The 27,446-nt window shown below is 35.3% G+C and overlaps 1 protein-coding gene across 14 annotated transcripts in view; it reads left to right on the top strand.

The window, feature by feature from the left end:
- SGCZ (sarcoglycan zeta) overlaps nt 1-27,446 on the top strand; it is a 455,810-nt gene that overhangs the window by 276,646 nt on the left and 151,718 nt on the right. For 8 of the 14 annotated variants that reach the window (XR_009486248.1, XR_009486247.1, XM_059844749.1 and 5 more), the window contains one exon: nt 11,827-11,928. The exons of 2 other annotated variants lie outside the window; for them this stretch is intronic. Coding sequence is in view for 10 of the 12 variants with exons in the window: in XM_059844749.1 (XP_059700732.1) it covers nt 11,827-11,928 (102 nt within the window). In the remaining 2 variants the exon portion in view is untranslated. Of the gene's footprint in view, nt 1-338; nt 441-11,826; nt 11,929-27,446 lie in introns of all 14 variants that reach the window. 4 more of the 14 variants (XM_059844760.1, XM_059844759.1, XM_059844758.1 and 1 more) reach the window with 1 other exon arrangement.

The raw sequence follows: 27,446 nt of genomic DNA, 5'->3' as shown, positions 1-27,446 counted from the left end.
AAAAAGAAAAGAAAAAGAAAAAAAAAAGGCAGGGCAGGCAGGTGAGACAAGCAAATTAGAAAAGTGCTGAAGAGGGATACAGCAGCTGAAGTTAGAAGAAAATATATTCAACCATAGGAGGTCTTGATATAAAGAAATGCCTTTAGCTTGAGGGCATCTGTGTGAACTGGTTACTGACCTTGAGACCTTTAGCCTTTTAAGTGGTACAAGATCAGAAGGACACAAGAGGTCTCTGTGATTTGAGGGCATTCTGTTGGTGCATGTGCACTTGGTACTTACTGTGGGACTTGCTTGTGCTGCAGATCACACATTGATTCAGACCTTTCTGTTCCTTTTAGAGACTGTTGCTGCACTTTGAACAGATCTTCTGATTTAATTTCATCCAAAAGGAATCCCCTTCACATGCAGAAAAACTGCCCCACAGTGTGAGCCAACATGGAGTAAGTGGGGAAATGAGGGATTGCTGCACTCTACTGCTCTGAGCTGTGTCACTGTTGTAGACATCTTTTAGCTAATATTTTATCATTTGCTGATTTTGTATACCTCAAGATTAAGTTCATTTCACTCAGTGGGCTTGAAAATACCTAGGTTATTCAACTATTCATAAATGCATTCATCCTTTCTTGCAGGATCTTAATCCTTTATTACTGGTGCACCAATTAAAACAGAAAACCAATTTATTTTGACCTTTCAACTAAAGAAGAAATTTAGAAAGCAGGAAAAACATGCTTAAGAAATGCCAATATTCTTCAGTATCTATCAGAAGCCTTTCTTCTCCTTTGGGTAAATTAGTTTGTTAAAGAGCTACCACTTCACTCTTATTTCTTTTTCACCTTCGGCAACTCTCCCAGGAAATTTTAACTACAAGTCCTTTCACTGAATTTGCCTTCTTAAAAAAGCACTGCTTTTCCTTTGAATTATTTTCATTCTAATCTAACTTTCAAGAATTTTGTCCTTTTGTGACCAATCTCAACTGCATTACCACTTAATCTTCCCATTCACTCTTCATTCTCTGTCAATTGAAGCCAAATGGAAAGCAGTGCCTATCCACTCTTATTACTCCTCAAGAAAGCATTTCAGGAGTTTCCTCTTCATCCTGTCTCCTGTTGTATTGATAAAAGATGTTAGCCATTGACCTATATTATCACTGAGGTCTGTGCTCTAGTTTACTCTTCACAGATACATTATGTAATTGATCCTTCTGGACTTTGAGGGAAATCCCAAAGTGGAAATGTTGTTTGGGGTTTGTTTTGTTTTGTTTTTCTTTGAGTTTGTTCATGTCCTTTGCAGTCACTTAGCAGTTCTTTCTCTTTTTTGGTCTGAACGTCAAAACAAGTGGATTCATCCATGCTCCCTTTCTGTTCTTCCTCAACAAGATGTACTATGTGAATTTGAATTCTTCAACCTCCTTCTCTCCTTGGATTGTTAAACTACTACTATCATTACAAATTTGCTGTACGAGATAATAACCAGGTGGCTGGTGAATCTGAAATCCAATCTAACTCATGATTCTTGGTGTAAGTGACCTTTAGCTTCTGTCCTCCTAGGACTGAGGTGGATTCTACATTTGCTCTTGGGGATTGGACCATTTGCTTCCTTAATCAGGTGCTTTGGAGGGTGTCCATTTCAGCCTCCATGTCTGGCACTCCTGCATTCCTTTCCAGCTGGTCAATCTCTTTTTCACTGGAATTTCTCATGCCTAATGTTGCTGATATCCTTTTGTATCATATGGGCTTCTCTGTTTCACCACTTTGCCTATAGGTCTTCTGCCAGTTTCCTAAAGGGAGCATGCAGGGACACTCATTCCTGATTTCTGCTTTTGGATGATATAGGTCTGTGTTCCCTGGTTTCAGCACCAGAACCTGAACTGAAGAATTTCTGTCCATAGTTCCTTGGCAGGCACAGCAGCAGATAGCTGCTCTGTGTCCAGCCTGCACCCTCAGAGCTGTAGGCTGAAAGTGATCTCATGACAAAGGTGATTCTGATGCTGTGCTTTTAAGGGGGTGAATTGTGATACTAAACTTCTTTCTAAAATCCCCTCTCCAATCTGTCTCTAAAGTTTTCCTGTTATGAAAGTCAGCGAGCCATTGAAGTGTTGATTCACAAATGCTTATCTTTCATTGTGCTTCTGTGATCAGTTTAGACACACCGTAGGAAATTTATATCTGAGAACACACTATCATCCCTAAAAATGATGTAGTACATCTTCTTGTCATGTTTTCTTGTGAAATTATCCCTTTTACTAGGCTTCTCCCATTTGCCAACAAAACTGATAACTTCTCAATGACTTTTGCCATGCTGAGCTATATGCAAAGAGATTAGGTAGGTCCTTTTTCCATTGTGGTTTTAACACTCCCTAAAAAACTGAAGGTTAGTATTTTTACTCCTATTGCACTGCAGAGAAGGAACTGAAAGCTATCATTTAGGAGATGAGTGTTCTATTGAGCAGGCTGTTAGATATAAGAGGAGCTATTTTTAAGCAACTTTGTGGCATTTCTTACACTTCCATTTTCTTTGCCCTGATAGCACAAGATGGATCTCTGAAGTAAGCTACTTTGCTCTTTGTCCCATTTATTTTATTGAGTGTATCAAGGGAGCAAGGTTTTGTTTAGTGGAAGATGTGTAGAAGTTCTTTTGAAAAACATGCAGTGTTTGTACTGTAATACTAAGTAACTGTCTAAACTTAGATAATATTAAGGCTGCAATGTTATATAGTCACACTTGAATCATAAAATTGTTTGATATGACACTTTTTTCCTCATATAAAAATAAATTTTTTTCATTTTGACATTAATAGGTTCCTTAAATGGGACTGCTTTGAAAATTGTTTTCTTTAATGCTATTGAATGCTACAATGTGATCAGGGAAGCAGTGTAATAGGTCCTACTTAATAATATTTATTTTGTTGTAAGAAAAGCACATTTTGCTAAATACAAGTGCCAGTCCAGTGAGCTACAGAAGGATGTGCTTGGCTGTGGGTACTTCAGGACCTCCATGGTATGACTCATGAAGTTATTCTAAGTCTTTATAAAGGATACAGAGGCATAGTCTAGCAAAATATTTAGGGAGGTACACATGCCTTAATATAAGAAAGTAAAAATAAGACTCAAATTTCTTTTGATGCTGAAATCTATATCAGGGAATATTTTAAATCTAGGACTCGGATCTGCAGGTGAAAGTCCAAGCTTGTGAAACTTTTCTTAAAATGGATCTCAGTCTTTTGTGAGCAGTGTGGATTTTAATATTAACGTCTTTTGGGAAAAAGAATGTTGGTATTAAGGATTTTGAAGGCAAATTCATTTTTTTCAAGAAGTTTTTTTATTACTTGTATGAACTGGATGGTTACCTAGAAAAGAGCAACCATTAGAGCAATGTGGTTCTGCTATTGTATGGATAGACTAGTCATCACATACTAAGGAGGTTAAAAAGTTTCCCCTTTCACTGACAGGGTACATACTGTAATAAGTGCATAAAAGAGAAGCTACTGTCTAGCCAGTTTGGGGAATCCAATATCTAAATTAATTTGTTCTGATGACATCTGATTCATAGCATACCATCAATCAGAAGCAGAATAATAATGCAGAAATACCAGACATGCTGAAATCAACCAGTGAGATAATTTTTCTCTGCTTAGCCATGGGAAGTGTTCACAAGCTGTGCTTGTTCATGTTTTATTATTCTACTTAGAGAGATATGGGAGATAAAGGCAGACTAGGAGCAATGTGAAGCATTAAGATGCAAAATAACATACAAAGAAAATGAACTGTGATTATTTAGTCTAAGCAATAATGTATCTGAAGGGCAAACAAAAGTAATTGCATTATAGCACTGGAGTTTCAGGCTATGTATGAAGAAAATTCTTTTAAAGATAGTAGAGGCAATAAAGTAACTTGCCTGAAGAAGATAGAGAATCTGCCTTTAAGGGAAAGAACAAGAGAAAAGCAAACCCTTACATCTGTAGCAGCTAAGGTAGAGCTGACTTTGCAATATTGTAAGAGAATAATATTCTTTACATAACCTCTCCATTACACCCACAACTCAATTCAAGACATGCTTTATCCTTTTTCAAAAGGTATAAATGCTGCCAGAATAGTTACTAATGCTTGTTTAGCACTTGTTTTTTTCTGCTGCCCCACTTGGAGATTAGCGTCACAAGAGCTGAAGTTTTGGTTATTTCAGGGCAAAGTGCAAACATGAAAAGCACAAAACACATAATTGCATACACAAGCTATTTCATGCATGTGACTGACCACCCAAATAATATTTTTACTTCTCAAAATCTAGACAACACTGCATTACTTCAGTGTATTTCACTGGAATGCACAATAAGGGTAGGTCCTAAAACTTATTTGTAGAAATTTCTAGAAAAATGCCAGATCCTCTTCTTTGTTTGAATTGTCACATATGTACACAACAAATCAGTAGCACTGTACTTTTTTTTTCTTGTAGGTAAATATTTTTACAGGTTTATCAACAATGTTGACTGCTTCTGTATAGAGTATGTTTGTTTATTGTCCTCTTATATCAGTTTTTAATTTTTCTTTCTGAAGTCAGGCAATCACTTACTTGAAAAATAAAAAAATAATGTATGATTAAATTTTCAGCATGACTAAATTATCTTCAAGATTCTTTGCTGAAATTACAACCAGGACTCAAACACAGGGAAGTGGATTAAATAAACTGCAATTTATGTGGACAGAATAAACACACCCTTACTCAATACTGCTGGCTCCTGCACAGCTTGTTTTCACCAGGACCCGGGATCATTTTCCACAGAGCTGCTTTCCAGCAGGTCAATGCCCAGCCTGTGCTGGTGCATGGGGTCACTCCTCCCCAGGTGCAGGACCCTGCACTTGCCTTCACTGAATTTCCTCCCTGCCCATCTCTCTAGCCTGTCAAGGCCCTTCTGAAGGGCTGCACAGCACCCTGGGGCATTGGCTGCTCCTCCCAGCCTTGTGTCATCAGCAAACTTGCTGAGGAGGCATCTGCCCCTTCATCTAAGCCATTGATGAATAAGTTAAACAACTCCCAATATTGAATCGTGGGGGACACCACAAGTGACTGGCTTCCAGCTAGACCCTGAGGCCAGTGATAGTGACTCTCTGGAGTCAGCCAGTTCTCAATCCATCTCACTGCCCACTCAACCAGTCCACACTTCCTGAGTTTGCCCAAAAGGATATTGTGAGAGACCAGTGTCAAAAGCCTTGCTGAAATCAAGGAAGACAGTATGCATTGCTGTCCCCTCGTCCCTCCAGGTAGTTTTTTCTTTGTAGAAGACATCAAACAATGATTTAACCTTAATGAATCCATGCTCCTGATCACCTTGTCACCTCCATGGATAGAGATGATCTCCTGAATGAGACACTCCATCACCTTTCCAGTGATTGAGATCAGGCTGAGTAGCCATTAGTTCTTTAGGTCCTTCTTCTTGTTCTTTTTGAAGACTGGGGTGACATTTGCATTCTTTCAGTTCTTAGGTACCTCTCCTGGTTGCCACAACCTTTCAAAGATGATAGTGAGCAGCCTCACAGTGGTGATATTAAAGCGCACATCTATGTTTGAATGAAGAACAGCATAACTCCCCTTATGATGGAATAAAATCAAAATTTTTAACATGAAATAGGGGTTTCATCTTATTGTCATGATAGGGATATATTTTATATTAATATAGGTAGTTTATAATGGAGGAACTAGGTCGTACTACACATTTTCAAAAACCATTCTAAAGTAACATGTGTTGAAGGAATTTTAATTACAGTTAGTTGGGATAGCAATCTGACTTTTCTCTCTTTTTAATAGCTTTTCATGTTATTTTTTTCCTTAGTTTGTTTCTCTTTAAACCTTGTTGCACTGTACTACAGTAATTTATTCCCTAGCTTTATCCTGATATCTACTTAGAGTCAGCATTGTAGATGCTATCTATTATTGTCAGCAGATGAATGAAGGCAGGTGTTTCCATCAATCCAGGTTTTTGCCATTCTAGTGAATAGCTTGCCCTTATTTTAGCTTTATTTTTGTCATTTGAAGTTCAGTTATCTTTCCTAGTAAGCCAGGAAAATACTCTGGTTTTGTTGCTTATACTACTACCCATTTTGTTTATGCAAGACTTTTGCTACCTACAGTTTTTCCTTCAGTTGTACATCCATAATCATGTCCAAGCACCATTTATCTCCAACTGGAATTATTTTCCAGCTCTGTTTATTACAACCAGGTTTTTGCATGTGTGAGTACAATACAAATAATTTCTTTTGTCATCTTCCTTCCAATCTTTTGTGTGCATCTTCCATTTTATCAACTACATAGATGCTAATATAGTTCATCTTCCTAATCATCCCCATTGCTGTCCCTTTACATCATTACCTGTTTTTTTGTGGCATCCTATCAAGTTCAGCATTCTTTTTCCATCTTCACTGTACTTCACTACTGCTACATTGGTTCAGTCACCTTTCTTCTGATATCATGCCTCTTTTTTTTTTTTTATTTGGCATGGCATGTTTGCATGCTTAAATGTTTCATCTGCACTTTTTCATACCAGTGCAGCCACATCATCCAAATTCCATTTCATGTATGGCTTGTGCTATGATGTTGCAAGGCAACAGACATTGAATGCCTATTAATTTATAGGGCATCTGATGTAGGCACTTTGTTTAAACCCTACTTTTCTATTATTATAATTTTCCCCCTCCCTATTTTGTATAATGATTCCTTCTTCAGAATGTGAGCTTTTGGAGACAGAGTTTGGGCCTAAATATATACTCAGAAAACATGCAGGATATCACATCTAACATAAGAACTTTTGAAAATCTTGAATATTATTGATAATAATGGATTTCTTGACCCACCAACTACTTGTTTGCTCCTGCTGTAAAGTACTGAAACAAGGATTTGGTGTATTTTTTTATTATTACGGAAGTCAGAAAAAATACTGTGCCAGCTTGAAATATAAAATACTATTTGTTAATGTTTTAGTCAATTCATAATAACCAACACTTCAGTTCACTTTTCACTGTTCTATTGTATGTAAGTTCATGATCCTAAGGAAAAAGCCTGCATTTCAGTTAGCAACGTGCTTTACTGCCCTCTCACTGCCCACTTCATGAGATCCATGACAAATTACTGGAGCATCCATCAGAATGCTCTTCTCACCCCACGTAATGAGTTTTCATTCCTGACCTGGAGCATCACGCCTTCCAGCTTCTTTTCTCCAGACCAAGGAATTTTGAATTCTGTGGTCTCATGCAGGAATTGGAGATGTTTTGTCCACTTTATTGTCTTTCATATAGCAATGTTATTGATAGATTTGCAGAATTTTCTAATAGTAAAGGTCTGGATTTGATCTCATGCAAGGACCTGTTATTTCATCTGGGTGGAGTGAGTTTATAAAATATAGCTACTGACTTCCAAAATATTATTTCTAACTGAAATATTCCACAGCTTGGCTTCAAAACTACTCTTTTAGTAGCTTAAAGATCATCTAAGCCAGCTTAGTGAATTCTGTTCTGGTCTCCAGTTGTTGTCATCTATGTCACAGAGCACTGGCTCTATTGTGTAGAAAGCTAAGCTTGTTCTTTCATACTTCTGGTTTATCAGCAATTTGTGTAGAATTCCTTACCCTCTTTTTTTTTTCTTAGAATGTCTTAGTGCTTAAACAAGTAAAAGTAAAAAAGAAAAAGAAGGAAGGAATAACACAGAGAGAACAATAAAAGAAAGGAAGCACACCACCACATATTTTCATTAGATGGCAATATGTGGAGTCCAGGACTAGTTGTAGTAGTTTAGATTGTAGACAGGCTGCTGCAGATTGTAGTTTTTAGGCAACTTCCTGACTTATTGAGAAGTATTCATAACATATACTTTGTATTTGTAGTTATCATAAAACATGCTGCTGTAATAGTTTATTGGGCAGAAATTATACAGGCTATGTAAGTAATGCACCCTTGTAGAATTCTCAGCACATTGTGAAGAAATAACTTAATCTTTTAAAAGATCATCCTGCATGTTTAAAGACAGTGTGAATTAATCTCTGGTTTTCTTATATACCATTTACAGGATCATCAAAGAACATAAATCTCTGCCTGTTTATAAGCAGGTCAAAGCTTGAAAAAGCTCTGAATGTCAGTATTGTTGTTTTCCTCCCAGAATATCTTTCTGTAGAGTTCTTTTATGGTCTGATTCAAATTTATACTCTCATTATCAGAGATTTATAGTAAGTATAGTTTAGGACTTCATTGACTTTAATGTAATGTTCAAAGTCAGTAAAACTCTTCCTTAGATTGCTGCAGCTTTAAGACAACAGCATAAACTAAATGCTTGGTTTTCATATTTTAAAAGCTTCTTATTTGAATTTCTGGTTTTAATCACTGAAATATGATTTACTCTAAGAATAACATAAAATATTGATAGTGATGTTTGATTTTTTTTTTTACAATCTCTATAAGACATTTTTATGGTTATAAAGGGGTTGTTTTTCTTCGTGTGTGAGGGAAAAGAACAATGTAAGTGAGGCAGAGTCATTGTTAGTTTGTTTCATATTCTTAAATTAGAAACCTGGAAAGTTGTACATGGTATAACATACAGAATAATAATAAATATTGAATAATAATAAAGAGGACATAAAGTGATGCAAAGACAATCCCTCACAACATAGCATAGACTGATGCCCACTCTGTCTTCAAGCATTGGCCACTTTGAAAGACAATCCTTGTTCTCTCCAGCCCCCTTCATCCTCTACCACCACTTTTTCTTGCTGAGCATGATGTTACAGGTATGGAATATGCCTTTGGCCAAGTGGGGTCAATTGGCTTAGCTGTGTTCCCTCTCCACTCCTTGGCCATCCCCACTTTACTTATTGGGGGCAGAGAGGGGGGAAAAACTGAGAAAGGCTTGACACTCTGGAAGCACAGTTCAGCAATAGCCAAAGCACTGGTGTGTTATGAGCTCTGTTTTAGCCAAAACTGCACACTGTTATGCCAGCTGCTATGATGAAAGAAAACCTCCATCCCAGTCAGTCCCAGTACCGAACTTGTTGCTTGTTTTAATCACTGGCATAGTTCATTCAAGTCTATTTTTGAACTTGAATAAAATCAAATCACACCAAAAAGATAATCTGAGTCTTATTTGCCTGGAAAGCCTAAACTTTATGGAGTTTATTTGGGAAATAAGCAGCAGAACCTTCCTCTGATTAATCCTTTTAATATTAATAGCTTTATAACCAAGTTGTGTTAGATTTAGTTTTTTTGTTAGTCAAACCCTTGAAATTCTCTCTTTAGCAGCATAGCTTTAACTCAATGAAACAAGACACTCCTCTTACTCCAACCCCTGTTTAAACTTGATGGAGGGGTTATTGATGAAAAAAACATTCTGAGAAGGAATTCTTTTAATGGGGTCATATTTGTTAAGCATGTTGTAGTAGGACACGTCTGACTATACTCTGTATTTTATTATTCAGACTTATTTCATATTGGTCATTACACACTTCAGAAATTGTCTGGAAGGTTATTGTGTTTATCAAGGAATTGAGGTTGCAGTCACCCTATTCCATTTTAATAACACCTTTTGTGACTTAAGCTCCAGAATGTAGTGTCTGTATTTTTGTGTTGAATCACGTAATTTTACTGAAGTTAGTGCTTCTGTCTGTGCAGAGCCTGTCTGCATTCAATCTGTTGGATTCTGCTGAAGGACTAAAGAATGAGTACCTAGAAAGGTCACTCAGAAATATGAAAGCCCTTATGGACTCAGTAGGCTCTATCAATACTTTGTTTCTAAGGCCCTGACAGTTTAATCTTGCTATAAGATTTAACTTCCCACTGCTGAAAATAATCAGAGAAAATATGATAAGTATCAAAAAATAGTGAACAATTGATTTTGTGCTTTAGGTCTCTGCCAGTAACATAAGAACAGTACCACCATATAAAGTTACTGAAAGTATTTTGAAAATTAATTAATGGTTGTGAGGCACTATATTACTTCAGTAATGAACACTTATGTAAACAGAAGTCTAGAAGAATGCTGACAGTGCTGTCTTCACAGCAGGGCTTTAACAGAATACAATAAATGAGGAGCAAAGACAATAATGATGTGAAAGCAAAGTAGTGAGTAGCGGCTGATTGAGGTTTGTGCCAACTCTATGTGGAATAAGCTGAGATTCAGGAGGGTAAATATCACATAAAAAAACCATAATTTTAGCCTAAAAATACTTGCAAGATAGAGCAGATGGAAGCTTCTTTGGCAACTTTAATTTCAGCATTTCTTGTTTTCTGAAAGCTTGACTTTACATTTTTGTGTATTTTGTGTTTATTTTTCACTTTCTCCTTTTCCCTCCTTACCTATTTTTCTTGTACATATATTTTATGTGTGTCAATTAGAAACATTCCACAGAAGCAGGAAAAGTGAAATATTGAATTTGCCTTTTCTGTTAGAAGACATGTCTATATCCAAATCAATAAATCTAAAGAATGCCTAATTCTTGTTGAGTACTTATTCACTGACAAAAACTACAGCATGCTTGTTGTATTTTCCTAGGTTGTCCTTTACAATTAAAATTTTATATTCTATTAATATAGGATTGATCAAATAGAGTCTTAATTTTTGTTAATGCAAATTGCACATTCCATAACAAGCTCTAATCTCTTTATTTCCTTTTCAAAAACAGGTATCACTGTTTCATTTTGCACTTCTTGTTAGAAAGCCCCCAAATACCTGAAGTTTTCCATGTAAAAATATTTGTATAAACATTACTTGACTTCAGATAAATACTTTAACATATATCATCGCTTTCCTAAGAAGCATTATTTGACAATTCAGCTATAGCAGTGGAGAACTGTTACCCAGCTGTTTACCCAGCAGGCAGAGGTTACTTGCCTCTCACATCAGCCAGCAGAGCAAAAGTGCAAGTTCTCCTTGTTCCAGTACACTAGAGTCAACAATGAATTTGAAATATGTAATTAGCAATTAGATTAAATGTGCTTATTTTGCACTTAAGTGGATCAAGTAAAATTCCACTGGCTGTGCAGTGAAGAATTACTCTTCTATCAGGAGCATGGTAACAAGATTCTCTGGATAAAAAACCTTGACTTTCTATTGTTGTGCAAAATAATTTTGTCTCTTGAGTATAAAGCATGTTTCATTGGGTTTTTTTCCTATAAGAGTGCAGCTGAAGCTTTATTAGGCCACTTTTCTATGCTTATATTTTATTGAACATTGAACTTTGTGGTTTGCTTGTTTCATCCAGACTTTTACAATGGCACCTTTCCTATTTCTGTTCTGATAAATAAACACAAAAAATCAAAATTCGCTTTTTTGAAGTTGTTCATCATACATGCTTTTAGTAGTGATGAGCAACCACTAAAAATTTATTTTCTTTCTTCCTACATGATATTTTCCTTTGTATTTTAATCACTGGGAAAGCAAAAACACTGGATTCAAGCTATAAGTTGCTTTAAATGTAAAAAAATTACATATATATAGAGAAAATTAATTAAATAGTCTTTTTATTGAGCAATTGTAAAATTGCATTCAGCAATTGTAATATTTTCACCCTATACAGGGAATAATGATGATTTACAGTTTTACCGTGGCATTAGGTTCATCCAAGAAATAAAGTATGCAGGTCACCATTAGGTTGCACAGTTAAATACTTCAGCCCTAGGTGAAGCTCTGGCTATGAATGTGCCCATCTACCTCCTGCCCAAGATCATGAGAAGAGCTGGGAACAGTGGGGCAGCAATCATTATTTTTAGGGGTTAAGCCAACTACTGTCTTCTTTTTAGGTTGTTCTGGATAAGGCTATTTCCTAAAGTGAATATATATATATATTATTGATTGTAGGATGGAATGGGAAATTTGAGAGTCACTAAAAAAGGAATACGACTTGAAGGAATATCTGAATTTCTACTTCCACTATATGTGAAAGAAATCCATTCCCGAAAGGTAGGTATTTTTCCTCTTTATTTCCTAATTTGCAGCTAATATAAATTGATCTCTTCAGTCTCAAACTACAAAGGTTAATTCTTACACCTCCTATATTAGCAATCAGTAGAGGTTTGCTTTGAGAATATCTTAACAGCGAAAGCTTCCTTCATGTCAATTTTTTTTCTGAAACCTTGCTTGCTTCTTAAAAGAAATGTTTTATCCTACAGAAAGGAGATTCAAAGCATGTATATTTTATACTTCAAATGACCTCAGAAATGGGAATGGAACATTTGACTCTCAGTTGATGTAAAGTCCAGGAAAGCAAGAGTGGTGATAAGTTCAAAATGCAGTGAAATAAGGAATGGTTTTGTTCTTTTTATCACTAGCTATCATGATTTCTTTTTCTTTTTCATTACTTTTTAATTTCAATTTTTTTGTTTGGGTTTATTTTGCTCATTACGTAGAGGAAATGCTTCTATACTGTGAAAAGTCTCTAGGATTTAATTTTTCATAGCAAATCCTTTTAATGTTATTTAAATGAAATTATATATCATCAGGTTATTGCGGAGAAAAAAAGAAAAGCAAGAAATGTTGTACTATGAAATTCAATGTAGATAATTTTAACTCTTCTGGTTTTATTCAGTTATGCTGTTTATATTAACACAGTCAATGAATTTTAAAAAATATTGAAATGCTAAAAAAATCATCTTTTTACCATGAGGGTGTTTACCTATGATCTGAGTAGAATGTTATGTTGGCTTTCAGTCAATCATCTGAAAAGAATTTTAGTGTGCATACTGCAACATTTGACAGGAATCACACGTATGTTGACCCTAAATTCCTTTGTGGAAAGTTTTGTCTATTGAAATCTGTCCTCTATGTATATAAGAAAAGTCTTGAGTACATTCTTAAATGAGATGACAGTTTCCCATTTTTCTTAATTAGTTCACTCTATGTTAATAAATCCTTGAGGTAGTCTCTTCATCCTCTTGTTCTCTAAAGCTAAGATCTTTCAATGCTTGATAGAGTAGCAGTATTGTCCTAGGTAATGACAACTTTTGTAATATTTAAGTAACATTGCAGGGAGCATACTTTTCATTGAAGGCTGCAGAATGTTACTCATGATGTGTGTGTTTTTCTCATTTAGTTTTAGTGAGTGGACAGTATGTATTGTTGTTCCATGTTCTGGTGCTGTACATGAGAGTCATGATTTGGAATATTTTCTTGCCCAGTGCTTCATACTGCAGAGTATTGGTTCTTTTAAAGAGAAGATGGAAACTTTTGTTTCAAGTGATAGTAATGAGACTTGAGTAGGGTCCTATTTTCATTTAGCTGCTAAGAAATCTCAGAAAAAAATGCATTTTTTGCATATTTAATGCATAAATATTGTAAAGGAGAGGGTGCAGAATCTACCAGATGCCTTACATAAGGTCCCACTAGTCCAGTGAAGCTCATGTAAAAAGTGACACTTGTCAGTAAATATTCTCAAGCCAGCAGAAAATAGAATTGATCATTAACTGGAAAAAAATAATTCAAGTAATATATTTTTGGAGTTCCAGGTCTACTTATCTGTATTAACTTTAAGGCACTTGTCACCTAGATAAAAAAGTGGTATTAATACAGGCTTTTTTCTCATCTTGAAGAACTTTTGAACTAGATTCACTTTCCAGTCTTATGCCAACTTGCTCAGTAGTTGTGGTAAAGTTCAGTAACTTCTGTATGCTAACAGCAATGCCGCATGGGAATGATGAAGGAAACCTCTGGAGCTGTATCCAGCTTAGCAGCAGGGTTTTGTTATGTCTCTGCAGAGTATTTCTACAGCTGTATTGCATGTGCATGTGATATGAGCTGTTTTGGTACTTACAAAAGTGGCCACAGTGCTGTTGAAATCTCAAAGTAAGCTAGATTTTCTGAGCTCTCATCACAGTCAGTTGTGACCTAGTCAATACTGACAGCAGATTCTGAGCAACCATCCTGCTCACTCACCAGCTATTAGTGTTTACTTTGGGAAATACAGACAGGAATGCTTTTGTCTGCCTTTTCCATTTAAGTAATAATGATTTAAGGTTGATGTATGCTGGGTTAAAATATTCTGTGGAATCAACAACTTATTGCTTATTTCTAGGACAGTTCTTTAAGCCTACACTCATTCCCCTATAAAAGAACACATCCATTAAAGTGACATTGTTTGATGACTTATTCAGTAGTAACTTTGCAGGACTGGTATATTTCCTCTGCACTGCAGAACATGGTTTGTGGAATGGCCTCTGAGGGAGCTCCATGGAGCTCTCAGGAGGTCAGGCCTTCCCTGTTCTCCCACTGTAGCTCAGGGCAGAGTGAGGTGGGAAGGCCAGTGTTATTAGCAGTGGGTGTGCTGTGCTAGGAGGCATTACTGGAATTCTTGCACATTTGCTGGGGCTATCTTTTAGTAAGCTTGATCTGAAAGTGATAAAAATGTTCATTGAGAGGGCAGTATTCACCTCTGATAGTGAATTACTGCTGATAAGAGTTCCCAGCAGTCTGTTGAGTACGTAGGCAGAGCTGAGCTCTCTGCTGCTGCAATTTAAGTGTGAGAATGGCTAGATTTGCTAGTGTAAAGCTCACATATGCTTAATGAAGACCATTTGCCTGCTGCATACCTGGATGCCCAAATAAGATCATTTATACAGTGTTAAATGCAGACCTTAAGTTGCTTTTATCAAGATAATGGTATTGAACTTTCTATAAAGGTTGAAACCTTTTATCTTGTGATTGCTTCATTGAAACCCTGAACATCCAAAGTGCTAAAATACTTAGATTTAAGTCAGTTGGAAAACAATTGTATGTGAATTCTTACAAACAAAAGAAAACTTCTAGTGACATTTACTTCTGACAGTATAAAATTTTCTCTCCAAAGGCAGTAGTGAAAAAGCCAGGTCTTGACTAAAATGAATATTTTCCCTTGTGTAGCAGTTGTGTAAATGAGAAAGCTACTCAATGTGTGCTGTTTCCCTGGCCCTGCTCCTCTTGTTTTGCCCTTTTTACTATACACAGGTAGTGATGTCTGCAGAACTATGGGTTTCTACCCCCAATTCTATGCTTACACAGAGAAGAAACCTCTATATTTTCATCAAATTACTTCTCTGCATGTCAGAATTTCAAATGATGCATCACACCCTGAGCAGATAAGCCCTCATTTCCTCCTGAATTGACATCTTTATATCCCAAAATCAGGGCATGTGTAATGAATTTTACAGAGAATTACATTTTGGCTATGAATGATCTAGCTGTATATTTTGGATCAAATTGCTAGCCCGAAACCAGTAAGTTTCATCCAGACCATGGTATATTTCTCATGTTTATATCAATTGCATTGTTATGATGCAAACTTTATGCTTTAGGGTGTATCTTTACTGAGATGTATGAAATCAAATAACACATAATGCAATATCTTGAATTATTTCAGTATTTCAGTTCTTCTGAATTAAATGTTCTTATTATCATGCTACTGCATCCTTACTACTGTGCTTCAGAATGGAAAAAATCAAGGTACAGTCTTATTAGCTTGTCATATAACAATAAAAGTGGTTTGTGGTGTCTTCTTGAGAATGTATTCCTGGGTTTATTAATCTTTTTAATTTGCACATGCAGTTCTTAAGGCTGAAAAAAATCCAGCTTTCTCTTTGTTAAATTGTTTCCATTACATAAAATAAATAACCCACTGTCTCTTAAAGGAGAGGGGATTAGTTTGGGTTTTTTTTCACAACTTAGAAGGTTAAAAATGTGTTCTCTGAAATTAGCATGTGTTTTCCAGAGATACCCTTAGAGAACACAGAATTTAATAATTGATTGGAAAGTCTTAGGGAAAATTTCAAGAAAACAAGAAATAGTGAATTTATGTGAACTTCTTACTGAACATGAGAAACTCTGAAAACTTCATGTTCATCTTTTACTCTGTGTTTTAAAATATGTGATTCGATATGAATTAAGAAATTGTAGGTGGTGTTCAAAGCAGGATTTCTTTCAGGTATTTTTTCCTCCAGATTTTTACTCAAGAGATTGAATATCCTTGTAAGTATTTAGAGAGCTTTATTTTACATTCCAAACCTGGATCAGTCTTGACAAAAACAAATCTAAAATATATTTCTTTCATCACTATTTTTCTGAGTGTACATAATCATCAACATAGAATTAGCTTTTGCTAATTTCAGCCAAATTATTGCATGTATTTAGGTTTCTGTTTGGGCCTTAGGTGCCTTTGTGACAACCTCAAATTCTTTATGTGAGACAATGTCTTCGTTGAGCTTCTCTGATCCAGTTATAAGAATGCAGCATAGGAGATCACATCAAAAACCTTTATGAAGTTGAGGAAGAAGACACACTCTTCCTGTGCATTAAGACAGGCTTCTCTTTTTGCAAGGCCAGAATTTGGTGCTTCTTGCCTTTACTAATCCCATGCTTATTTTGTCCCAACTGACTTTTTTTCATATCTACGTTGTAATAATTTTTAGAGGCCTCTCCCACATAATCTTGCTAGGAACTGATTTGAGACTGACTGGGCTGTATGTTCTAAAGTCTTACTCTCTTGTAAGGGCCTGGCAGGATGGGGGTTTTGTTGATTTTGGCGTTGGCTAGGAGGAGCATATTCCCCCACATTCCACTCAGACATGTTCTCCCAAAATTTCAGGGCCATATTTGCTATATCAACCCTCTTTTGTGCCATGTGAGATACCCTTCTGCCATGCAGTCAAAACTAATTCAAGAATCATGCAGTCCCACCCCTACTGAGGTATATAGGTATCAGAGAAACTCCATTTAGGAGATGTCATTGCACATTTTTTTCTAATATCAAAAAAATCACAAAGGTGCCCAAAGAATCTGCCGCTGTTATTGCACAGGATGAAATGCAGTACTTGTTTCTGTAGCTACATGTCACAATCCACTCACATAAAACTTGAAATGCTTCCCAGTTAATTTTTCTGATTCCTGCTCTTCAAGCCTTGCCCTTTGGGATCACTCACCTGTCACTAAAGATAAAGTCACTATTATGGCATTGTCCTGGTTTTGAGAACTAGGACAGTCATAAAGGACTCCTTAAGTTATTTTGGCTCTCAACACCATGTCATTCCAATAGCGTCGCTTTTATTGATATGAAAAAGTTATAGGGTTTTCTTCATCACGAGCTTTGCCAAAGGACAAGTCACTCCTATATTTGTTGGTGGTCCCTGGAGGGACTGCCACTCTGAAATTGAGTTGGCTGTGCTTGGTCTTTGCTGACAGCTGATAAGAACTTCCATGATTCATGATTATGTTCTTGATTTGCTATACTTCAGTGGAATCTGTCTGGGGATCATTCAGTTGAGCAACTTTTTCTTTTGAACTTCGCTTTTTCATGTCAGCCTCTACTCCTGTTATTATTGGTGAGACTTGTTGCTCAGTCAAGGAGGATCTCTGCTTTTTACACTGAAAACTCTGAGTTAATATTACCCAACACTCTTTCTTTGGTTGATTATGGTTCATGAATCGAGTCAGAAAAGGCCTATATCCACCAAATTTTATACCAACCTGAGAAACTGAATTTTATTTGGGAGCCCTTCTTCAGATGGATGTGGGACAGTTATTGAAGTTGGAACTGTTTTTCTGGGGGTTGGTTGTTGTTGTTTTTCAACTGGATTTCCAGTTTTCCAAGTGCTTCCTTCATATAATACATCTGTGTTCTGCTGGGGAAAATTTCAATGAAACTATGTGACATCTCAGTCTGATGTTCATAATATTTTTTATGTAATTCTTATGTAAAGTGCATTTAGATTGAACTGTTTTAACTGTATGGGTATCTTACACTGAGGAATGACCTTTTATTTCGTGAACAACTTTGAAATAGGTTAGTTGCAGTTTACACAAGCTAAGCAATTAAAGAAATACTACGTGTTTAAAAAAAATAATATTAGTTCCATAGAAAATCTGATCCAACACAATAAAGTAAAAGCAGATTACTTGCAAGTGACTTGAAAAGAGGAAAAATCTCTGTCTTTCTCTTTGTGTATGAATTTGTTTATATTTCTTTTTGGAGAACACTTATCCTTTGCATGACATTTTATAATCTTGAGGAACACCTTAGTTTTGCTCCTTTGTATAAACCAGAGGACTGTGGATGCACAGGTGAAACTAAGAGGCAAAAATGTGAGTCGTTTTGGCAGAAAAATATCCCCAGAAGACATTAAGCACAAATGAAATACATTAACACAGTTTTATCTCCACAAAATACTGTGAGTTTTTTAGCCCTGACTCGAGGGTTGCTGAGATAGTTTTAAACACATTTCTTCTGAGTGTAATATCCTCACTCTTAGGCCTTTTGTAGACAGAAGACATATATTCACAAAAAACATTGTAAACGTGTTTTCTTTAGTTAGAAGGAGATACTTCACATCCAAAGACTCAGTGTATTAAAAGTTATGAATATTTATGTATAAAATTATAATTCTAATGATGTTGGAAGTTGTCAGAATGGATTTCTGATCAGGAAATCATGCCTGCCCAAGCTGGCTCTCTTCTACAGCAAAGTGTCGTGCTTGGTGGATGACGACAATTTTTATTTTATTCTTGCCTTTAGTCTCCCATCACATATTTGTGATTGAGGATGTACAGTCTAAAAGAACAGTGAGGGGGCCTGAAAACTGGATGAACTGCTGGGTTCCAAGGGCTGTGACCAGTGGAGGCCAGTGGTGTAGTCATGGGGTCAGTACTGAGGACAGTGTTGTTTAATTTCTTCATTAATGACCTGGACTACCACAGTGCAGTCTTGGCAAGATTGCAGATGAGACATAACTTAGAGGACGAGTGTACAAACAAGTAATTTTTAGAAGCAAAAGAGAACAAGAAAAATAATGAAAGCATTGGAGTTTTAACTGTTCAAAATTTTAATTATTCCCAACTCATTAGTAATAATCCTCTTTTTTCTTTTCCTGTTTCACATCAGATAAATTTCAAAAGTATTGAGGGTAATGATCAAATCACAACTTCAAAGATAACACTTTCAAAGTGAATATAAGATTCTCAGGGTATTTATTCTGAAACAGATGTTGTGTCCCAAACTTTGAATTTGTAAATTCCATAGTTACAAGTAAACTTATAAAATAAATTTTACCCATTATATATAAAATTTTTCAAAACTTGAAATAAAACAGAATTGTTACAATCTTCTTTACTTTGTCAGTTTTGCTTTCAGAATACTTTTTGTCTTGCATGATACTTCTCACTTTAAAAACATTTGTAGTGAAATAATGTAAAATAGTCAAGTTATTCATAATCTACAAAAATAAATATCAATAAAATTCCCCAAATTCTCCAAACCTAAATACTGCTTGTTACAGATCAGAGGTGAGAAGTTCCGAACCAATTGTGGTTTTGATGACATCTGTGACAAAGTCATAGAAGCTTACTCCCAGATTTTCATGAGGCAGTTTAGAAAAAAAAAAATTCTTCTACCTATTTATGTAATTTGTAAGATCTGTATTGTGTTAGAACCAGGTTTGTTGGGTGGAGGGTTTTTTTTTTTTTTCCTATTTGTATTCTCAATATTTCTATACTCTATCAAGAAGAATACAAATCCCTTAGCAAAGAAACAAAATTGCCTTCTAACTGTTAAGAAATACTCTACATTTTGGGACACCACACACAATATTGTGTCTGACATCACAGAAGAGAAAATTATTGAATATTTCAAAGTCTATGATGAAAAAAAAAGAATTAATCTCATCTCGACTAGCTGGAGTGAAATTCAAAATATAAGTTATGGAATAATTATCATGACAGTGTCTTATTAAGACACCATTGCTCTCTTAAAGGGAAAAATCTGCTTGTTCCTCCACAGCTTCTGACAGCCACTACAAGAAAATATAATGATTTAATTCAAAATATTGTCCCTCTCCCATTTGAAATTAGCTTTGTATTTTCTTCCTTTCAGAAAGAATTAAGGTAAATTTTACTGCTTCATAATAAGCAACATTTTTTGTATGAAGACACATATATATGACCTGCTTGGTCAGTCTTTAGAGCTGGAGTTTTTTATTCCAGATAGCAAGCATGATTTTTTTGGTTTTGTCATAGTAAATGTGTCATGTTATAACCTCTAGTTTCAGAAACAACTTGTATCCAGCAACGAAATTTTCTGCTTTGAAAATGTCTTTACAGAGTGATTTTTGGAGGTTTTTTTACCATTTCCTGGAGTTCCTTGTCCATCTAGTGTTGTGACTTAAACTTCAATCTCTTTTATATAGTTATGAAATCCCACCCTCAGTGACTAAAACTTCATGGGTTTATGTACTGGCAAATTAATTTCTTTTAGGAAGCAATATGGCCACAGCATTACCTGTATTGGGGAAGAATTAAGGTAAAATAAGGTAAAGAAGGTAAAGAGATTCAAGAAGTGCTATTTACTAAAACATTTTAGAATAAAAAAAGTATCCTTTTTCTCTTTCCTTTCTTTATCCTTTCTTTTCTTTCCCTTTTTAGGCTGTGTAAGAAATATGTGTTACTTTTTTTTTTTGCTAATAGATATTCAATACTTTGTTAATTCAATTCATCCTTAAAAACAGGCATGTAGAACAATCAGTCTCCTTCTTAGATGCAAAATAAGTACCACATTTCATTATCTTATGGTTTGCATTCTTGAATCTTTGCTAATAGTTTTACTGCAAAGCTGCTGGAAATTTAGTTTTTGAGGAAATGAAATGGAAGCATTGATTATACCATAACGAGAACTGTGTTTTGACACTGGCCTCCATCCAAGAATGATAAGTAATGCTAACATTAGTTGAAAACCTTGTTGACTTGAAGAGCATCCTCAGGAAAAAATTGCACAAAACCAAACAATTTATATTCTTTTCATTACCAAGTGTATGATGAGTCACTTCCTTTAATCTCAAGCTATTATGGTATGTTAAAATTTCAAAAAAAAGAATTACCTAACTTCTCATTTTTAACAAGTTATACAAAGTTAATTTTTAAAACTCAGTTTTGATTACTTTGCTAATTCACTGAAATGTGATATTTTTTAAAAAAAATTTAAAGTCTTAGAAATAAATTTCAAAAAATATTTTAAGGTAGTAACTAAGTGCATAGGTTTTTCAAGGCTAATCTCCAAGCTATTCAAAGACCTCACTTTAAAGAAGAAAAGCCTTGAAACAGCAACCCAGTTCATTGCTGTGTGGTGTATTATTTCTATCCCATAGACGCAAAGTGAGGGAAAGAATCTTGTTTGGTTTTTTTTTGTTTTTTTTTTTTTTTTTTTTTTGTTAGAAATTCAGTAGGAAATAAACACTAGCAAGAACTTCAAACTATAGATGGTGAAATCCATGGGTGAGATTAGGACAAAGAAAACTCATAAGTAGAAATCTTGTAATGGAAGCAGCTGAACAAGTTAGCATCCTGTACTAGAATTGGCAATTATGGCTTCAGCATTATGATTGCACAATAACAGCTGGGGATTTACTATAAAGTTGGCTCCTGGGCTTCAGCCAAAGGCTCATTTGTATCTTTTGCTGAATTTAAATCAGTTGTTCTGCAAAGGAAGTTACTACAGTTCACAAAATTTGTTAATTTAGAGTGGCAATCTGTCATGCATAATTCTACAACAGCTACATACTCTTGCTGAACTCTTTGCAAGTGTAAGTGGAAATCGCAGGAGTTGGCTGAAGGTTGACTCTGAATTTTCTTTTGGTTTGAAGTAGAAATTATTTTTAAAACCACAAAGTTATACATAAATGTGATTTGTAAAAGTGAAATCTGTGTGATACTAAACTTGGCACTACAGTGGTGGTTAACATGAAAGAAGCTTCTTAATAGAAAGGAAAATTGAAGTAAGAATATAAAATGGCTAGATTTTTTTTCTTTTTTCCCTCTTGCTAGATCAGCATATAAATTGCAAGGTTTGGACAAAGGTTACTTTTGCCTCTGAGTTTCTCCAATGGCACCCACCAGATTGGCATCTTCCTATAAATCTTTGGTGTCTCTTTCTGAGTTTAGTAAAAAATCTACGAAGAAATGTGCTCCATACTTGTGTTGATATTTTGATAAAGTACAGATATTTTAGAATGTCAATTAACTCTCCTGACAAGCTGAGCCAAAACACTGCCACAGAAAATGCAGAAAGAAGTTTGGCTTTTTGCAGGAGAAACTACTTTACATTCTACAAGCAGCAAATTAGTTTTAAAAATATTATTGTAAAAAATATTATTATGACTATTTAGATCGGGGTACTACTGAATCCTCTTTTAAGATGTAGGTGCTGCTTCTCTTATAAAATATTCTCTACTAGGATGCAGGGTTTTTTTGAAACAGTGTGGATCATATTAAATAATATACTAATTTTGGAGTAGCTTCACTGGTTGTTCAGCATGAATAAGGACAACAAAATTTTGTTATTCTGAAAGTGAGGAAAATTATACTTTATTATAGTGATTTATGGGACTTTATACTGCTCAGATAAGGTGTTAGGATTACCTGAAAGCAGTCAATGGAAGAGTGCAGTGGTCTCTCTTCATCTTTTATAGATAGTGGTGATTGAATACTTGCCCAGAGAATTGTAGATGCCCCAGCCCTGGAAGTGTTCAGGGCCAGGGTGGATGGGGCTTCGAGCACCTGCTCTAGGGGAAGGCCCTCCTTCCCATGGGAGGTGGAAAACAGATGATCTTTAAGGTCCCTTCTGACAGAAACGATTTGATGATTCTTTGATTTTTATTTCCTCAATTTTTTTTCTCCTGTTAGATGAGAAACGCTATCTTGAGATGGTTCTAAAGATGTCACACAAAACCCACAGAAATTATTAGCTGAAACATTGTTGGTAGTGTATGCAAGAAGTCAGGGTTATATTCTGCCAGCTGTAGGCAACATTTTTTTCTTAACTCCATATTTCGCTCTTTGCATTTTAAACCATTTATCAATTTCTCTTTGGAGTCAGAAGAGCATTAAAAACTGCTTTTAACTAAATAAAGAATTGGTGTTAGGATTTGTGTATTTAGGGCTATTTTGTATCTTTCTATGCTTTTTGGGTTTTTATTGGTCTGAGTTTTTATCTGTGGATTTCAGCAATTAGATGTAATTGCCAATCAAAATATTGGAAGAAGCATCTGATGAGCATGGCACAGATGCTTTATGTGTGATTCCAGTAGTATAAATCAGTATTTATGAGGCACTCTATAAAGAAATATGTTGCGTGTATGTATTTTTGTAAGAATAACAGGCATAAATCTCATTTTGACCTTGAGTTTGGCATTCAGAAGATAGTGTCTATGTACATCCATATTATTTAATCTCTCCACCCAGTTCCCAGTTCAGGAACTATGTAATTAACACAGTCTTAGTACAATGAGAAACAGGTAGGCACTAATTACCCCTTTATCCACCAGGTATCTCAGTTCCTACATAGGAACCACTTAAGCGCACACAGACTGCAGATATCTGGTGTTCACTATGGTTGAGCTGAGATTACAGGGTGTGCTGCACAGTGTAAAAGGAGTTACAGATGCAACCAGCATAATATAACCTTCCTGCTTAATTCCCTTCCATTGAATAAACCAAGTTCAGTGCTGGAACACAAGCAAGTGGAGTAAATAAACATAATTTAAACCATAGCTGTGGATACTAGAATCTAATACATGCCTCAGGCTGAAATGACATCCCTGCCCTGGCAAAAGAGTTCAGTAATGAAACATTAACAGAGTAATGAAATCTTTTATGAGGTACATAAAGACACTTGCTTCACACCATCTGAGATTTTTCCATGTGAATTTCAGTGCAAATTGATGGGACACATTGAATTGTATGTTTGGGTCAATTTCCACTTCATGTACAAAATTTTGTTGTTGAATTACTTATCCCTTAAAACAAACTACTCTTGGATCAAATAATTAAGAATATTAAGACTAGGAGTGTTTCCCTGTAGAAAAGCCCATAAACATTTTGATGGTTATTTTGATGTTCTGCAGATTTTTTAATAGTTTTTGAATAGTAAGTTAATAATTTAAAAACCCTCCAACATTTCAATTACTCATTCAGGTTTTTTTTTTTTTTTAGACCAGTTTAACATTTTTTCTTGAAGATAAGTTGCAGGTGAAGGACTTACTTTCCAATTGCTGGGCATAGTCCTTCAGAATTTCATCTTGTAATCCTCTTCAAATGAGAGTCTAGCTCTTTAAAACAGAATCTTCTCTGATCCATATCATAATATTTAGCATTTTAGTTTTCATCAAAAGAGCACTGTTGTAATGCCTATCCTAATCCTTTCCAAATACTGTACTTTGGAATGTGTCCTGATTTGGTCTTGCAGCATGCAAACTGGATTTCTTTTTGCTGTTTCCTAATGCTGTGTCCTTAGCAATGAAACTGCAAGTTTCATTGTAAAAGTCTGTTGTAATTAGATCACACTGCTGTATGTATAACCAGTTTCTCACTTCTGCTAATCAATCTATCCACTTTCTTTTGCTTCCCTTCCTTAATGATGCCAAGGGCCCTGCTCTTTTGTCAGCCTGCCTGGGGGTTTAAGCAGAAGGCTTAATTAATGTCTTCAGCTGTGATCTGGAAAATGCACTCTCTCAGACAATTTGGATAGAACCCTACGATTCAAATAAAGTCAAACTGAGAAATCTCTCAAGGCTGAAAGTTCCAAGTCAGAAATGTAACTGAGAAATCATTACCCTGAGAATGAACAAAACTCCTTTGTTTTTAATTTTTGACCTTTAGAAGTTCATTAGTTTCTTAAAGATCTTAATTATATTAGACCTTGAATATCTAGTCTTTTTGCTTGTGAACCTGTTGGGCTTTCCCATACAAATCAGACACTTTTTAAACTAAGTTTTAGGTGGTAGGGAATCTTTATAGAATTAGAATCCACATTTATCCATGCATATGCAAAGGGGTTTTCAGAAATTTTACAAGTACCTTTGTATTTCATCTTTTCCTTGCTAAAAGATTTTTTTTTTCCTAAATTCAGTCACTTTTGAATCTTTAAGTATCTAGTGTACATTTAGGAAATGTGTTTAAAAATTTATTTTACAAATCACTGTAATGTCTTAGGATCACAATGTCTTGAGAATTTGCTGTATATGCCTACTTACATGTTTATTAGGCCTCTAGCTTTATTCAGTCTACTTTCTGTAGTTTGGAATAATCTTTGGTGATTCAATGTTTTGTTTCTTTGTTGTTTTTTTTTTTTTAATTTTTTTTCAAAAATAAATGCCATTCTAAACTGGTTGTGATATTGTCAAAATAAAAAAAGTGTTGTTAAAAAACCAAATCATTCTTGTAGAAAGCTGGAAAACTGAACAGCTATCTGCTTCACTTTTTATAGGTTTTGGTTTTCCACTTCTTTAAAAAAAAAAAAAAGGGTAAATTTGGTAAGACTCTCTAACAGTGAATAAATTAACCTTTTTTAGACTGAGATAAGCCTTTAAAGATATCTACAAAGAATATTTTGCCCTCCAGTGCCTTCATGTTTCATACTGTTTTTAAGACCTGAAGGCACCATTTCCAGACAATACATGAATGCTTAGAATTTAGTTTTATTACCTTTATGCCATTTGTGTTTTGTATGATAATGGAGTACAAAGGTTAGGAGAAGCAGAGCTAGGATCAGTATTTATTTCTAAAGGTCCACAGCTCTCTCCAGCATTTCAGACCACGTGGTTTCTGCACCTCAATTTCTTATCTGCAAAACAGGGCTGACAGCACATCCCCACCTCACAGAAAGTCATCAGCTACATAGTTTAAATGGTGGTGTGTGCTGTTAGACAACATAAGCAAATAAGAACATCAGGCAATGGGGGTATCAATAAAATGTACAGAAGTATTCCTGATTCTTATTTATGTGGATTATTCTATATCAAGCATACTGAGATCATCCATTAGTATTCAGTGCCCTCTGTTATTATTACAAATATTACTTTGTTTTGAAGATCAGGCTTGGAGGCATCATTCTAAGCTCATCCTTCCCTTATAATTTATTTCCTTTGTGTTTTGAGACTGATGAGCTATAAATTGCTCATGAGATGTAATGGGTTTTCTAATCAGAAGCTGTAAAGAGTAGAGCCTGGCATTATTTTACTGCTTTGCTAAACAGTTTTACTAATGAGGCTACTAATACAATGTCCCCATTGAAAGATGAAACTTGTGATAATATTTCTCCTGATTGGGAAGAAGGGTTAGCAGTTTTACTGTGAATTATTTCTAGCAAATATCTTCATCATTTGAGATGTTTTGAGGGCAGGACCACCAACACTAGAAATATGAAAGTAAGCAATAGCTCTGTCAAAGTAAGATGGAAAACTATGGAAGATTTAATTCATCATTCATGTCTCAAATATTTCCTTCCAAAAGAATGCAAGTAAGCTCTGACTCTCAGCAAATGCATTTATAGCATCATAATATCACATTTGTTACAAAAATGTATTGGGAGTGCAGCATCACATCCTATAACACTTTCTCAGGACGTGCTTTTTTCCTTTGAAAAGCGAATAAAGTTTGATCATAAAGACAAGTATGTGAAGTGTACCATGTCCAGAGGAACTGAAGGTGTCACTAACTTTCCGCCAGGACACCCTATGACTTCCCTTCCTCTCTCTTTGGGAAGTTTGGTTTGGTTTTGGTTTGTTTTTTCTCTATCCTCCATGGGAATTAATCACTATCCTCTGCAAAAATTAATCTAAATGTTTCTGATCCTCTTGTGCATGTATTTCTGCATGTGTGCAAAAGTGGGAGAAAGAGATCCTCATCACATACATAGAGTTCTACAAGAATAATATTCAAGTCTCTGATCTTGTGATCTTGTTTAAGGTGACTTATGACAAGAGGACTGTGGTCCAAGGTGATTGGTTTTTTTTCTGGGTTTAATTAAAAAAAAAAATCCATTTCAAAAACTTATCTTGTTTCATGTAACAATTCATAACTAGTTTGACTCCAGGCACCTCTTGAATTTCCAGAAAAAGTGTGGGAGTCCTACCTGATACTCATGCTTTTAAAGCATGGCAAGGAAGGAAAAGAACTTTCACAACCAGTTTTGGTGGCTAAGAAATAATGACAACAGTGTGTTGGAACTTAGGCTTGCCTGGCAGTGGATGCACAGTGCAAGGTTGAGGAAATAATTCTGTATGGTGAAAAAGATTGTGAATTTTTTTTTCCTTTTTTGTAGAATTTGACTAATATTGCTTTCTGATGTAGCATCAGGTCTTGATTTGAAAGATAAAGTGTGTTAAATGAGTTAGTCTCTTTTCCTCTTATCCTTTAGAAATTTTCCATGTTTTTTGAAAATGATCTAATTTTTCATGCAGGTATGCATATTTTTCCTTCACCAGAAGAGAAGGTAGGATCTGAGAAATTGTCTCTTCCCATTATTCTTCTCAGGAAAAGGCATAATTTATTGGCATGCAGGCCAATGTGACTGAAATAATACCTATGTCAAAACCTTAAGATAAACAACATCTAGTGCTCTTTTCCTATCCACTGAGTTAGTAATTTCATTGTAGAAGGTTGTCAGTTTGGCCAGTCATTTCTTGTTCATAAATCCA

This window comes from Haemorhous mexicanus, chromosome 4 (genome assembly GCF_027477595.1).
Source record: "Haemorhous mexicanus isolate bHaeMex1 chromosome 4, bHaeMex1.pri, whole genome shotgun sequence".
Classification (NCBI taxonomy): Eukaryota; Metazoa; Chordata; class Aves; order Passeriformes; family Fringillidae; genus Haemorhous; species Haemorhous mexicanus.
This window is presented reverse-complemented; position numbering and strand designations above follow the sequence as displayed.